The sequence below is a fragment of the Panulirus ornatus genome, chromosome 58, assembly GCF_036320965.1.
Source record: "Panulirus ornatus isolate Po-2019 chromosome 58, ASM3632096v1, whole genome shotgun sequence".
Lineage (NCBI taxonomy): Eukaryota > Metazoa > Arthropoda > Malacostraca > Decapoda > Palinuridae > Panulirus > Panulirus ornatus.
Window position 1 is genome coordinate 14,261,242 of NC_092281.1, and position 13,789 is coordinate 14,275,030.

The 13,789-nt window shown below is 38.2% G+C and overlaps 1 protein-coding gene across 1 annotated transcript in view; it reads left to right on the top strand.

Moving 5' to 3' along the window:
- The window catches only part of Slmap (Sarcolemma associated protein), a 169,605-nt gene that overhangs the window by 152,438 nt on the left and 3,378 nt on the right, over nucleotides 1-13,789 (top strand). Inside the window, exon 19 of the mRNA XM_071695361.1 lies at nucleotides 5,646-5,783. Coding sequence (XP_071551462.1) covers nucleotides 5,646-5,783 — 138 coding nt within the window. The remainder of the gene's footprint in view (nucleotides 1-5,645; nucleotides 5,784-13,789) is intronic.

Genomic DNA, 13,789 nt, shown 5'->3' on the forward strand with positions numbered 1-13,789 from the left:
GATTAGCTCATGCAGAATCTTTTCTATTGTGAATGTGCTGCTAATCCACAAAAGGCAGGAAAAAAGCAGGCAGATATTCTCTCTCTCTCTCGCCTCTCCTCTCCTCTCCTCTCCTCTCCTCTCCTCTCCTCTCCTCTCCTCTCCTCTCTCTCTCTCTCTCTCTCTCTCTCTCTCTCTCTCTCTCTCTCTCTCTCTCTCTCTCTCTCTCTCTCTCCTCTCTCTCCTCTCCTCTCTCTGCCATTAGAGACATTCTGGTGAATTTACATAGGAAAATTAGTGTTAGGACATTCCATTCCTCGGTATTTTAAGTGAGAAAGTACTGGCCCTTCACCCTTTGCTAACCACTCAACTGTATTTAGGGGAGCTCACTCATTTCAGACCTGCCCTTGATCACTCACAGACTGCCATAGAAATATCATTGATCCACTCTGTCCCAACCGCTAGCATCTCTGAATTCTACAGGATCCTGTGCTCTCACGATGCTTGCTGCTTGCTACCAGACTAACTTTTTCCATTTCTTTTTTTCTTTTTTCAAAATTATTAAATTTTTCAGTGAATGATGTACTGTTGGTGTGCTGTTGTCAGGATTTAAGAATATTTGGCATTTACGAATCTGAAGAAAGCATATGATAGATTAGATATGGACATTCTGTGCAAGGTATTCCAAGTACATGTAGTAGGAAAACTGTAAGAAATAGCAAGGAGTTTCTATCAAAAGAGTAAGACATGAATGCGAGTAGGAAGAGAGGAAGGTGCATGATTCCAGTTGAAGATGAGTCCACAGCAAGGATTAGAAATGTCACCATAGCTGTGTAATCTGTTTATGGATAGGGTGATGAGGGAGGCTGATGCAAGAGTGGTGGTTGGGGTTTTGGGAGGTTAGTCATTTGTTGTTTGCTGATGCCACAATTCTGTTGATGGACTTGACTGAGAAGCTGCAGAAGCTGGTGCCTGAGTTTAGAAAAGTGTGTGAAAAGAAGTTGAAAGTTTAAGAGGGGAGAGATTCAGATTGGTTAGAGTGTGAGTTTGAATGGAGAAAAGCTGGAGGAAATGGAGTCTATTAGATACCTGGGAGGGCAGCAGATGGAACCGTAGAACCAGAAGTTAGCCATAGGGTGAGGGGCATAGGTCTCACATGTAATGAGGATTTTGTAGAAATAAAGGACACTGCCTTTAAGGGCAAAGATGGGTAGCTTTCATGGTATTGTGGTCCTGTTAGTGATGTATGGATATGAGGTGGCTGTTTTAGATCCAGTGGTCTGAAGGAGGATGGATTTGTTGGCAGTCAATTGTTTAAGGACAATATGGGGTGTGAAGAAGGTTGATTAAGTGATTAGTGATGGGGAAGAAAGAGATGTGGTAGTGAGAAGAGTATTACAGAGAGCTGAAGAGGGTGTCTTGAAATGGTGTGGACACATGAAGAAGGTGAGCGAGAAGCTGATTAAAAGGGTACACACGTCAGAAATGGATGGAACAATGATAAGAAAAGATGAAAGGATGGAGCATGAGTAGTGCACAGAGTTTCTCTTTCTCTCCCCCTCTCTCTCATATGCCTTATGTTCTTTATGCTTAGAAGTTAATCCATATATTTTTCTTAAATCTGTTTGCATTACTCATTTTGCTTATCTTTTTGTGCATCTTTTCATTGATCACAAAAACTGAATTGTTATTTTTGTATGCACAGAGAGAAGTCTTAAAATTCAGTCTTGCTCCAGAAAAGAATCATTATGAGCACTGACTTCATACTGCTAACCACATTCTTTTAGTTCAAGTGACTAACATGACCAGATGTCTCTTGTTTTCAGCATTGTACATTACCTCTTCTGCAGCCATACTATTTGAGAAAACACGTGGCCAGCATTTAGAGAATTATCATTCTGAAAAAGCAGAATCGTCATAGTACTTGTTATTTTTTACATTTCATATTTAGGGATATTTGCGTGTGTGGACGTATGTATATACATGTGTATGGGGGGGGGGGTTGGGCCATTTCTTTTGTCTGTTTCCTTGCGCTACCTCGCAAACGCGGGAGACAGCGACAAAGTATAATAAATAAAAAAAATAATTTAGGGATACATCAAGAATGTTTTGCAGATACTCAGAATGATTGTTAGTAATCAAGATTCCTTCACTCAAAAATTACTTCATTTTGTTTTTGTGAACAGCATTACATCATTCCATTTTGATAGCACTTAGTTCTTTTATGTAGTTATAACATGAATGTTTAGTCAGAAGTGGGCTTCTCAGAAGCTAGTGCAGCAGCAGCAAAGCTTGGATTTCAGAAATAACTTTTATTATTGTAGCAAAGTAGGAAGCTTTTGTGTCAGTGTTGCATTGAAATCAAAGGACTTGTTAATGAATTGAACTAGTATCATCAGATAATAACAGGGGAGCATATCATGAAAATGTAGAATTTGTTAACTGCTGTGATGCATAACTCTTAAAGTATGAAGCCACAGGAATTTAGTGAGCAGCAAAGGAGCATTAGTACCTACTTTGAAGAAATTTGAAATGCTCTCCTAACTGAAAATTTTCATAGATATCATCTTATCAAGAAAGGTACAATTGCCTTAGGACAGTCACATATACAGTAAAGTGACCTTATTTTTATGCCATATTTTCTCACATTCTAACATACCTGCGCTTAGAAAAAAAATTCTTTGATATGATTTTCATGTATGTTAGAGCTGACATAATATGATTTTCAGGTACTATATTATACTCTTTTTACAATAGTTTGGAAGGGGAAATGTATGAAGATATATGTTGGTGTCTTATGTGAAGATGAAATGTAACGCTGATAACAGGGATTTCATATAAAAGTCTTGTACTGCATCCATGGCTGGTATGAGGAGATAGTTTAAGAAGGTTGTGGACCCACGTTGTATGTCTGTATCTGCAAAGGAAGGTTCTTCCTGACTTTACATTTTTGTTTGTTCTGGTAACCTTTGTTTGATTAATATTTTAGTGGCATGTTAGAATACCTGTGATAGTAACTCCCAGTAGGTTATTGGAATTTAGATTAAAGAACTTTATAGATCTCATAACGGGGAGTATTTTCTTTGAAGTTTTGTAAGATGTTTTTATTGTACTTGAGTTCCTCACTTCATTTACTGTTGAGTATTGGGAACTATAGTTTTTTCAGCGATTTTCATGTAACAAGCTTTTTGTGCTCAGAAACTCAGTTTTTTATGATCTACGGTGAAGAGTAAGTCTGGGGGAAACCTTGGAAAAGTCTGTGGGGCCTGGATGTGGATAGGGAGCTGTGGTTTTGGTGCATTACACGTAACAGCTAGAGACTGAGTGTGAACAAATATGGCCTTTTTTGTCTTTTTTCCTGGCACTGCCTTTGCTGACACAAAGGGTGGCAATGCTGTTTCCTGTGGGGCGAGGTAGTGCTGGGAATGGATGAAGGCAAGTGGGTATGAATGTGTACATGTTTATATATATATGTTTGTGTATGTAAATGTATGTATATGTGTATGTGTTGATATGTATATGTATATATATGTATATGTACGTGTATGGGCATTTATTATTGTTATTGTTTATTATTATTATTTTTTTTTTCAAACTATTCGCCATTTCCCACGTTAGCAAGGTAGCGTTAAGATCAGAGGACTGGGCCTCTGAGGGAATATCCTCACCTGGCCCCCTTCTCTGTTCCTTCTTTGGAAAAAAAAGAAAATAAATTATTATTATTATTATTATTATTATGGAGGGAACGAGGAGAAGTGGGAGACCAAATTGGAGGTGGAAAGATGGAGTGAAAAAGATTTTGAGTGATCGCGGCCTGAACATGCAGGAGGGTGAAAGGCGTGCAAGGAATAGAGTGAATTGGAACGATGTGGTATACCGGGGTCGACGTGCTGTCAGTGGATTGAACCAGGGCATGTGAAGCATCTGGGGTAAACCATGGAAAGTTCTGTGGGGCGTGGATGTGGAAAGGGAGCTGTGGCTTCAATGTATTATTACATGACAGCTAGAGACTGAATGTGAACGAATGGGGCCTTTGTTGTCTTTTCCTAGTGCTACCTCGCACACATGAGGGGGGAGGGGGTTGTTATTTCATGTGTGGTGGGTTGGCGATGGGAATGAATAAAGGCAGACAGAATGAATTATGTACATGTGTATATATGTATATGTGTGTGTGTGTATATGTATGTATGCGTTGAGATGTATAGGTATGTATATTTGTGTGTTTGGATGTGTATGTATATACATATTTGCTATTTGCAGTGTTAGCAAGGTAGCATTACAGATTTTGGAGGAAGCAAAAAACCTGTCTTTTTAAAATGTGCCAGGTCCTATATAGTTATTGGGAAAGAAATGAGTGGGTAAAGAGTTTCAAAGCTTGGAGGTGTAGGGAACAGTTATCAGAACAGCCCACCCTTGAGTTATTGATGGCCACACAGTAACCACGTTATGCAGCAGCTTGCTGAGTATTGCATGCTGTAGTTAGTGATGGGGCATGCAAGCAAAGAGGGAAAGTGAACCAACATTGCAGTGTAGGGCAAGTAGATCAAGTTTTGAACTTATCCTGGGAGAGCTTATAAGTCGGTTTGTTTTTGACAAAACCATGTCAAGTAAGGTTCCAGAGCTAGAGTTAATCAAAATGTGGCAGCAGTCCTCAGTACAAGTACAGATCAGTGCTTTGTACAAATGGAGCAATTGCAGTTGTTCAGAAAAAAAGAAATTTTAACATCTAAACAGGACTCTCAGTTTCTTAGAGGCAGACTTAGCTTTTCCAAGATATGGTGTTTCTGAGGAGTGGATGTTACAGTACAGTAATACCAATCAAGTTCATAGAGTCAGTAGATGGGATTACGGAACTGTCATGGGAGAAAGAAACTTATGAGGAATTTTTAATGGAGATGGGTAGGAACTGGGACTTGAAGGCTTTAGATTTAACCAGATTTCTTCTACCCTACTGAGATATCCTGACTAAGTTTGTTGAGGCAACTGTGTCATGGTAAGATGCAGATTGAGTGAGAGAGGGAACAGAATTGAAGGATGTGAAGGGATGCAGTGTTGAGTTGAGTTGTCAGCAAATGAGTGCATTTGGTTATTTGTGGAAGACGAAATCTTTATGAAAAGGAGAAAAAGTGTAAATAGGTAACTCTTGTACGTGAATTTTTTCTTGAGACTTTAAGATTTCCTGTAACAGGATTAAGTTTTCATGTAAGGAGTTTTTATCCTTAGATTCTCAGTTTTGAGAACCTAATGGTAAAGAGCAAGCAGTTCTGAAGGAGGTAAATAGTTAAGACTGTTTAATATGTGAAATGTTACCTACCAGACTGTGAAATCTCATGGTAGGACAAAGTTTTAGTGAGATTTTGATATTGATTTAGTTTGCATCATTGAAAATTTGTTGGAAAAAACTTTAATGTTTTAGGTTTACATTTCTGCATCAGTTTTATAGAAATTTAGATATTTGGTTTTTTCTTTGTTCAAGAATGTATTATTGTATCATATTGTAATTCTAAGGGTATGGATGTCATTGAAATATAAAAGATGCATATTCCCTAATTAGATTGTCTTTCTTACTTGAGGGGCATGCAGAAGATACAGTAAAAGTTTTTGCTTGCCCTTTTAGGTAGAAAGATTTTCACTTATCCTTAATACTATTCGTATTAATCAATTAGGATGGCTCAATGGTGTCAGATAAGTTGGAGAATCTTCAAGAAGAGTTAGCTTCACTGAGGGAAGAACGTAATCTGTTAAGGGAGAAGCTTGGTGTAGTGGATGAGGATTACCAGCTCCTGGCTGTACAAAACAAAATGGTATGTTTAATGATATTCTTCAGCATTTCTCTCTTTCAGCCTATTCACTGTGCCTATAATCCTTATTTCTTGTTTATTTGATTATAATTTGTAAATTTTTTCAAATATTTGTTGCTTGTTTTGTCACTCTCTTACACATAGAGAACTGTTGAAGTTCTGCACTTGGAATTTTCCCTTTTTTATAGCAGTTCTATTAATTTCAATATTATTCAGAAGTTCTTTTTGCTGTGTATATTATGTATAATAGGAAGTCTTCTTATTGTTCACTGTCTTACCATCAGACATAAATTTCTGCAACTTCTTTAAAGAAATCTTTTGCATGTTTTTAAATAAAAAAACAAACATAGGTTTTCAGTCTGAGTTCCTTTTAAATCTCTCAGTCTTCCTCCAATATCTTGAATGTAACAATAAGGGGACTTTACTTCACTTTTGTTTTGCCCACTTGCCTCAGCATGACTTCCAAATTACTCGCAGGTGTTATGGCCTCATGTAAACAATTTTGTTTCTTTTTTCTGCTGCTTAATCTGTTGTTGCAAATTGCATATTGATGAAGACACAGCAAATTAGTAGATCAGGGCAATAAAGTGAGGCTGGCTATTTACATGAACCTCTGCTCCTTGAAATGATTATGAAAAAATCACAACTTGGCCATATCACTTGCAAGAATGGAAAGCAGTATTATGGGTCGCTGAAAGATGAGATTAATTAATGCTCATGATTTACCTTTTGTTTTTCACCTTGCTTGTGAAGATGAAGTGGAGTGTTGGATATGAAATAACTGGAAGTCACAATAGCTTGCTGTAGAGTTTGTCCACAAAGCTTTTAGTATTATTTGTTGTATTTTGGATGTGCTTTTTTTGTCTGAGCAAGCAAAGTGAAAAGTTTTGGAACTGCTGCCTACTGGAGCAACTGAAGCAAATGTAAGCTTTGATTTGCCCTTCATGATTAATCTGTCTTTCACCGAAACATTATATTGATGCTGAGGCACAATGGATCGTTTTCTTACGTTTGGTTGTTTGTTGCTCTCCCCCCAGACGATCCCAACGTGGGTCATGGTAGTTATGGTGATGGCTCTGGCTCTTGGATCTGAATTGCTTCACAACCTTTTATAGGAAAAAAATTAAGCAAAACTGGCATATCCATTTTGCCTAATATATACATGCACGCAAAATGCTTCTTATGGAGCAAGTGATTACTGTAAAGTGCAGAGGCAACAAAGCAGTCAAAGTTTTTAAGCAGATATTGCCCAGCAATATTTTGCGTGATCAATGTGCCAAGAATGTGTAATTAGTAATGTATAAAATCTAAAAGTGTATATCTAGTTTGTACAGTTTCCCTAAATGCTGATTAAAGAACATTAGTATATATCATTAATAACAGTACTGCATAACCTCCCCACTATTAATGTATCTATGTAATATAAACACAGTCTGTATATATTGTCATTATTTGTATAAAAAAAAAATACAGAAATCCTCTTAGTGTAAAGATATATATCCAAGAAGACTTTAAGATATCCCTGAGTGCAACAGAGAAGTTAGACTGAGCCAGTCCCAGAAGCCTTGTGATATTAGCCAATGTAAGCCCTGCAGAGGCCCTTAGCAGGCCCATGGGAAGAGGTTGTTGCTGCCTCGGCCTCACCACGAGCCACATGAACAGGTAATTGATGGCACAACTGGTGCTGTGTGTGTTGCTAGTTGCAGAGTGTTGTTGGAAGAGAAAGTAAGACAGAGGGATAAAAAAAATTACTGGACTTGTATCTTTTATTCACATACTTCCTCTTCATCTTGACAATAACTAGAGGCTTAGAAGGATTTTCAGCTATTAAGGAACCTTTCTCTCAGGCTGTGCATTAAATTAACTTTATACGTAGTGTATTCAACTGTGGTAACCAGTTTACTAGATATGTTATGTATGTGTATTTATACTATATCATGTGAATATTTTGCTTCCTATCCTCTGTGGCTATGATCTTGTCAGCCACAGTAACATCAACTATCTGTTACACATACATACTTCCTTATTTAACTGGCACCACTTAAGTAATGCCAGCACACATATTATGTACACTGGTTGGCCAGAGTAAGCTTTGGGTATAGTATTTTTCTAATAACATTTCTAAGATTGGTTCTGTGGTTTTTTCTGTATTGTACTAATTCTTTAGGGAGTCAGAACTTTCCTCTTGATTCTGATTACAAGTTCTGTATGGTACAGTCCTAAAGCAGGTCATTTAAGGGGAAACGATGAAAGCTCTTTTTGAAGTGATGGAATATTACATTTTATATAATTAAGCATCCATGAAGATTAAATATCTTTGTGTAATGATATCTTTATGAATAATTTCCAAGGAATGCACATTATCATTCCAACAAAACCAGAACATGCTGCTGTCATGACTTAAAAGATTTTCTTCAGGTTGCATGTATACTTGCCATCACTGATTAAACATGATAATGATATTCATGAATTCAAAAAATTCCCTATGAATGTTTTATCGAATATGTATGATGGTTGATTAGCCAGATTGAGGTTTCTGAATATAGCTCACCCATAGCCAGCCCTGATGTTAGATTAGATCATATCTCACCATCTTGAACGCTAGTCTTAAATGTACAAAATGGAAGAAAAGATGATTCTGAAATTAATTCCTTTTTACATCTAGCCAATCATATAAATGGCTTACCAGTTTGCAGATGTTAAGAATGAGTGTTTAGGTTTTATCACAGTAAACTTTTTTTTTAAAAGATAAGAATTGAACAATTGTTTCATTCCATTGATTAGTTACTGCAGGTATGTATGTCATATAAGAAATACAGCCCTTACTGTTTTTTAGGGTTGTACTATCCAGTTAACCTTCCCCTCCAGTTATAGACCTACTTCTGTCTACTCCTTTCTCTTCCAGTGAAGAGTCCAGCTAAAGGGGAGGGTACCTTTGTATTTATTAACAGACCTCATTCCTTTTTTAAGTTACTTTAGAATAATCCTTTGCATGAGGGCACTTACTTAAGTTGCTTTTCTGTTTTTCTGTCATAAAAACTTGTTTGACTTTGCATGCATATAACCTTATCCAGTTTTTCACTTACTTTTATGGTAAAAAAGTATTAAATCTTGTTAATTTTTGAAATTGATAATTTTAAAGCTGCTCATGTGTGAAAAGTGTCTTTTAGCAGTTGTGACTTACAGGATATTTATTGCTCTTGTGGTACAGGTACACCACTGAATTTCCAGCAACTGATGCTTTGGCACCTCCTTTAGTCCGAACAAAATTATGTGAGGGAATTTGAAATTACTGTGGCCACTAGACTAGTTTACTGGGCAGCCACAGATGGCATTGTGTGTAGGGCAGGCTTATTTACATTCATTACATGGCACTTGTTGGTGGTGATACTGCAATTCTTTGGGATTCTTAGCTTATTTTGCTCAAATTTAACCCTAGCTATGGCTTCAAAGACATATGAGAGTGTCAGTCGTGGTGTCAAATGTAAACACCAGTCCATATCGATCCAAGATAAAGTAGAACTGTTAAAAAAATGGACCATGGTGTTTTGGTGCGTAAGCTGTGTGACATTTACAGTATTGGTTCATCAACTGTTTATGATATAAAGAAGCAAAGGGAGAAAATATTGAAATTCTATGCAGACAGCAGTTCCAAGAAGCAAATGACTTCGAAAATTTATGAAAGACGGCAAGAGTACTGAGTACGATCGAGTGATGATGGAATGGTTTTGACAGCGTCGGAGTGATGGAGTGGACTTGTCAGGTAGCATGACAATGGACCGGGCTAAGTTGCTCCATAAAGAACTTAAATTACAACATGAGCATGACTATAGCAGTCCATGATATATTTTAGACATATGGGAGATGTATGATTAATGGGTTAGAGGTGTGTTGAAAAATTATTAATACATGACCATGGTTGGTCCGGCAAAATGGTTAATCCGGCAAGGCTTTGAAACCAAGAGTCTTGGAAAATCGGTGGTGTACCTGTACTTACAAACAAAGGAACATCAAAGATTTGTGTAATGCATAAAAGCATCTCTTCCCATTGGTATAGATATACTCTTAGGAGTACAGTTTCACAAACAAGACGTATACAAACTTATGTCCCACATGTGTTCACATATACACATTTATTGCCTGACTCCACACTAACTCACATGGGGATTACTTTACACCTTACATGGAATAGAATGAATTGGAGCGATGTGGTGCACAGGGGGCAATGTGCTATCAGTGGACCCTACCTAGGCATGTGAAGCAGCTGGGTGAAATAATGGAAAGATCTGTGGGGCCTGGTTGTGGATAGGGGGCTGTGGTTTTGATGCATTATACATGACAGCTAGAGAGTGGATGTGGGCAAATGAGGCCTTTTCATCATCTGCTCCTAGTGCTACTTCGCTAACACATGGAACACCAAACAAGTATGAAAGAAAAAATGTATTCTCGCATGCTAATCTGCCCACAAAATTGTATTCAGCATTTATGCATGCCCCTGACACCCCCACCCTAGACTCTTCTCTTTTGCCCATAAACAATCCCAGCTCCCCTCTTGTTCTAATCTACCCTCATCATTCACAGGGGCATCGTGAGCCAGCACAGGCCTTAGGGCAAATGTCCATGCTGGTCCCTCTCCACTTTGACAGGGCAGCCTGATGATGTTCTTAAGGGCCCTATCTTTCTTTTTTAACTTCTTTAAGAAATTGCAGTAAAAAAGATTCTAAATTCGGACAGAAATGAGCTCATAAACAGTACAAAATGTATGTAGTGCATGATCTAATTATGTTAAAGTGAGACACTTTCAGATGAGCCAAGGACTGATAATTATGTAATGCAGGTGACTGGTGAGAATAATAGTCTTTTTACCCCAGCAAGACATGTTGTGAGTGCAGCACATCATGCTAACCCAGGTACTTGTAGAGGTTGGCACTGTCTTAAGAAGCTGGTATAGATCCAAAAAGTAATTAGGTGTAAGGTATTAAGAATATATGGTGTGGGAGGAAAGTTGTTAGAAGCAGTGAAAAGTTTTTATCGAGGATGTAAGGCATGTGTACGTGTAGGAAGAGAGGAAAGTGATTGGTTCTCAGTGAATGTAGGTTTGCGGCAGGGGTGTGTGATGTCTCCATGGTTGTTTAATTTGTTTATGGATGGGGTTGTTAGGGAGGTAAATGCAAGAGTTTTGGAAAGAGGGGCAAGTATGAAGTCTGTTGGGGATGAGAGAGCTTGGGAAGTGAGTCAGTTGTTGTTCGCTGATGATACAGCGCTGGTGGCGGATTCATGTGAGAAACTGCAGAAGCTGGTGACGGAGTTTGGTAAAGTGTGTGGAAGAAGAAAGTTAAGAGTAAATGTCAATAAGAGCAAGGTTATTAGGTACAGTAGGGTTGAGGGTCAAGTCAATTGGGAGGTGAGTTTGAATGGTGAGAGGCTGGAGGAAGTGAAGTGTTTTAGATATCTGGGAGTGGATCTGTCAGCGGATGGAACCATGGAAGCGGAAGTGGATCATAGGGTGGGGGAGGGGGCGAAAATTTTGGGAGCCTTGAAAAATGTGTGGAAGTCGAGAACATTATCCCGGAAAGCAAAAATGGGTATGTTTGAAGGAATAGTGGTTCCAGCAATGTTGTATGGTTGCGAGGCGTGGGCTATGGATAGAGTTGTGCGTAGGAGGATGGATGTGCTGGAAATGAGATGTTTGAGGACAATGTGTGGTGTGAGGTGGTTTGATCGAGTAAGTAACGTAAGGGTAAGAGAGATGTGTGGAAATAAAAAGAGCGTGGTTGAGAGAGCAGAAGAGGGTGTTTTGAAGTGGTTTGGGCACATGGAGAGAATGAGTGAGGAAAGATTGACCAAGAGGATATATGTGTCGGAGGTGGAGGGAACGAGGAGAAGAGGGAGACCAAATTGGAGGTGGAAAGATGGAGTGAAAAGGATTTTGTGTGATCGGGGCCTGAACATGCAGGAGGGTGAAAGGAGGGCAAGGAATAGAGTGAATTGGAGCGATGTGGTATACAGGGGTTGACGTGCTGTCAGTGGATTGAATCAAGGCATGTGAAGCGTCTGGGGTAAACCATGGAAAGCTGTGTAGGTATGTATATTTGCGTGTGTGGACGTGTGTATGTACATGTGTATGGGGGGGGTTGGGCCATTTCTTTCGTCTGTTTCCTTGCGCTACCTCGCAAACGCGGGAGACAGCGACAAAGTATAAAAAAAAAAAAAAAAAAAAAAAAAGATAGAAAATATAAATGCCAGCAAAGATATGAATAAACAAACTTTGTTCATGTGTTATGTCGTAGACAGGGATATAACACCACAAACAGTATGCATAGACTGTAAAATAGGAAAAGATTACTCTCAAACTGATGGAATATGCAAGGATAATGGTTGTCTGTGGCACTGTTATACATGCACAAAAAACAGGTTTGCAAAGTAGGGAAGGAGAAAAAGCTGACATAGTTGAAAAGGATGAAATTGATATTGGACAAGGAATTAACATTGAAAACATGGAGAGAGGAATGGATGAAAATAGGCACCAGAACTGTAGAGATGATATGAATTAAACAAATGAAAGACAAACTGTTACTGCAGATAAGAATGACAAAAGTGTTGATATGAACACAGGCAATGAAGAACATGAATATAGTCAAGAGAAATTTGGAGAAAGTGTGAATGTTAAATGATAGATAGATTATACTTGTTGATAATAGTGATAATATGTGTAAGAAATAAGACCGTTAAAACAAAGTCAAAGGATGACAAGAAAAAATAGGAAAGAGATTGAAGAGATCCCAGCACATATAACAAAAGAGTATTACATGCAGACAGTACTTAACAGGTCTTTGGAAATAAATGAATGACCATGGAATTCAGCAACCAAGAACAGCAACAGATTGAGTGGCATTAACTTTCACCATGATAAATAAGAAGGTGAGTAATCATTGAAAGGAATGCAAACATGACTTGGAACAAGGTCTTCTTCACCTAACAATAAACATGAAAATTTACTATGTGAAAATGTGATTAAATTTCATTGGGCTTATACCAAGCATGTTGGATTTCAGAATAGAAGACACCAAGAAAGAGGATACAATGGATGAATAGAAGAGTATGAAGAAGAAAAAGTAGCAGAATTTGAAGAGCTTGATGAGAAAATAAAGAACTCAGATGCAGAAGTAATGAAAACCCTTGGAGGAGATCAGAAAATGAGTTTAGATAGTGTTACATTTAAAACATGGATCGTAACCAAAATTTGCTATTCTTGTACATGAACAGAGCAAAATACTAGAAGTAAGAGGTTGGACCCTTGAACCCTATCCTTTACTATTCTTAGTTACTCAGGCTGAGCATGTTGAAAATAATTATCATCCAGAGTTAAACTGGGTCACTCATGTTCAGAAGATTATTGACCCAGGATAACTTTGTGGGGATCCAGGTATGTTTTATATCATTCCCAGCATACAAGACCATAGTAGGTATCATCTCGCTCAGTAGATGGCATTACAAGTGCCCATTTCCACCCACAGACAACAGCATGGTGAGGCATCTCTCAGAGGACCCTAAAGCTTCTGAATTATTTTTGCTTGTTTTTCCACTGTCCTTTTCAGCCCCATTATTATGAGTGATGATGAATATGATAGTGATGACTATGCAGAAAAACTGACTCAGTCAAGCAGACAAAATCAAAGTGTCTCTTAGAGGAGGTGCAAGCATTTGGTTTATTTCTACCTCTTCACTATTTTTACATTGTTGTTCATTTATACTTACACACAGTTTTGTTGGTAGATATTAGCTGTTCAGCAGTGTCTGGCAGTGCTGGGCCCAATGTTACCAAAGAAACTGATAGAGACACATCACCTCTTCGCCACTTACCATGACCTCCCTCACAACCACCACTACCATAACAACCCCACATCATCACCACTACCTCTATTATCACCATCTAAATCCTAATTTCCGAGATGCAGAGATGGATTTTCTTTAGCTACAGCAGAGACATATGACACCCATGGCCTTTT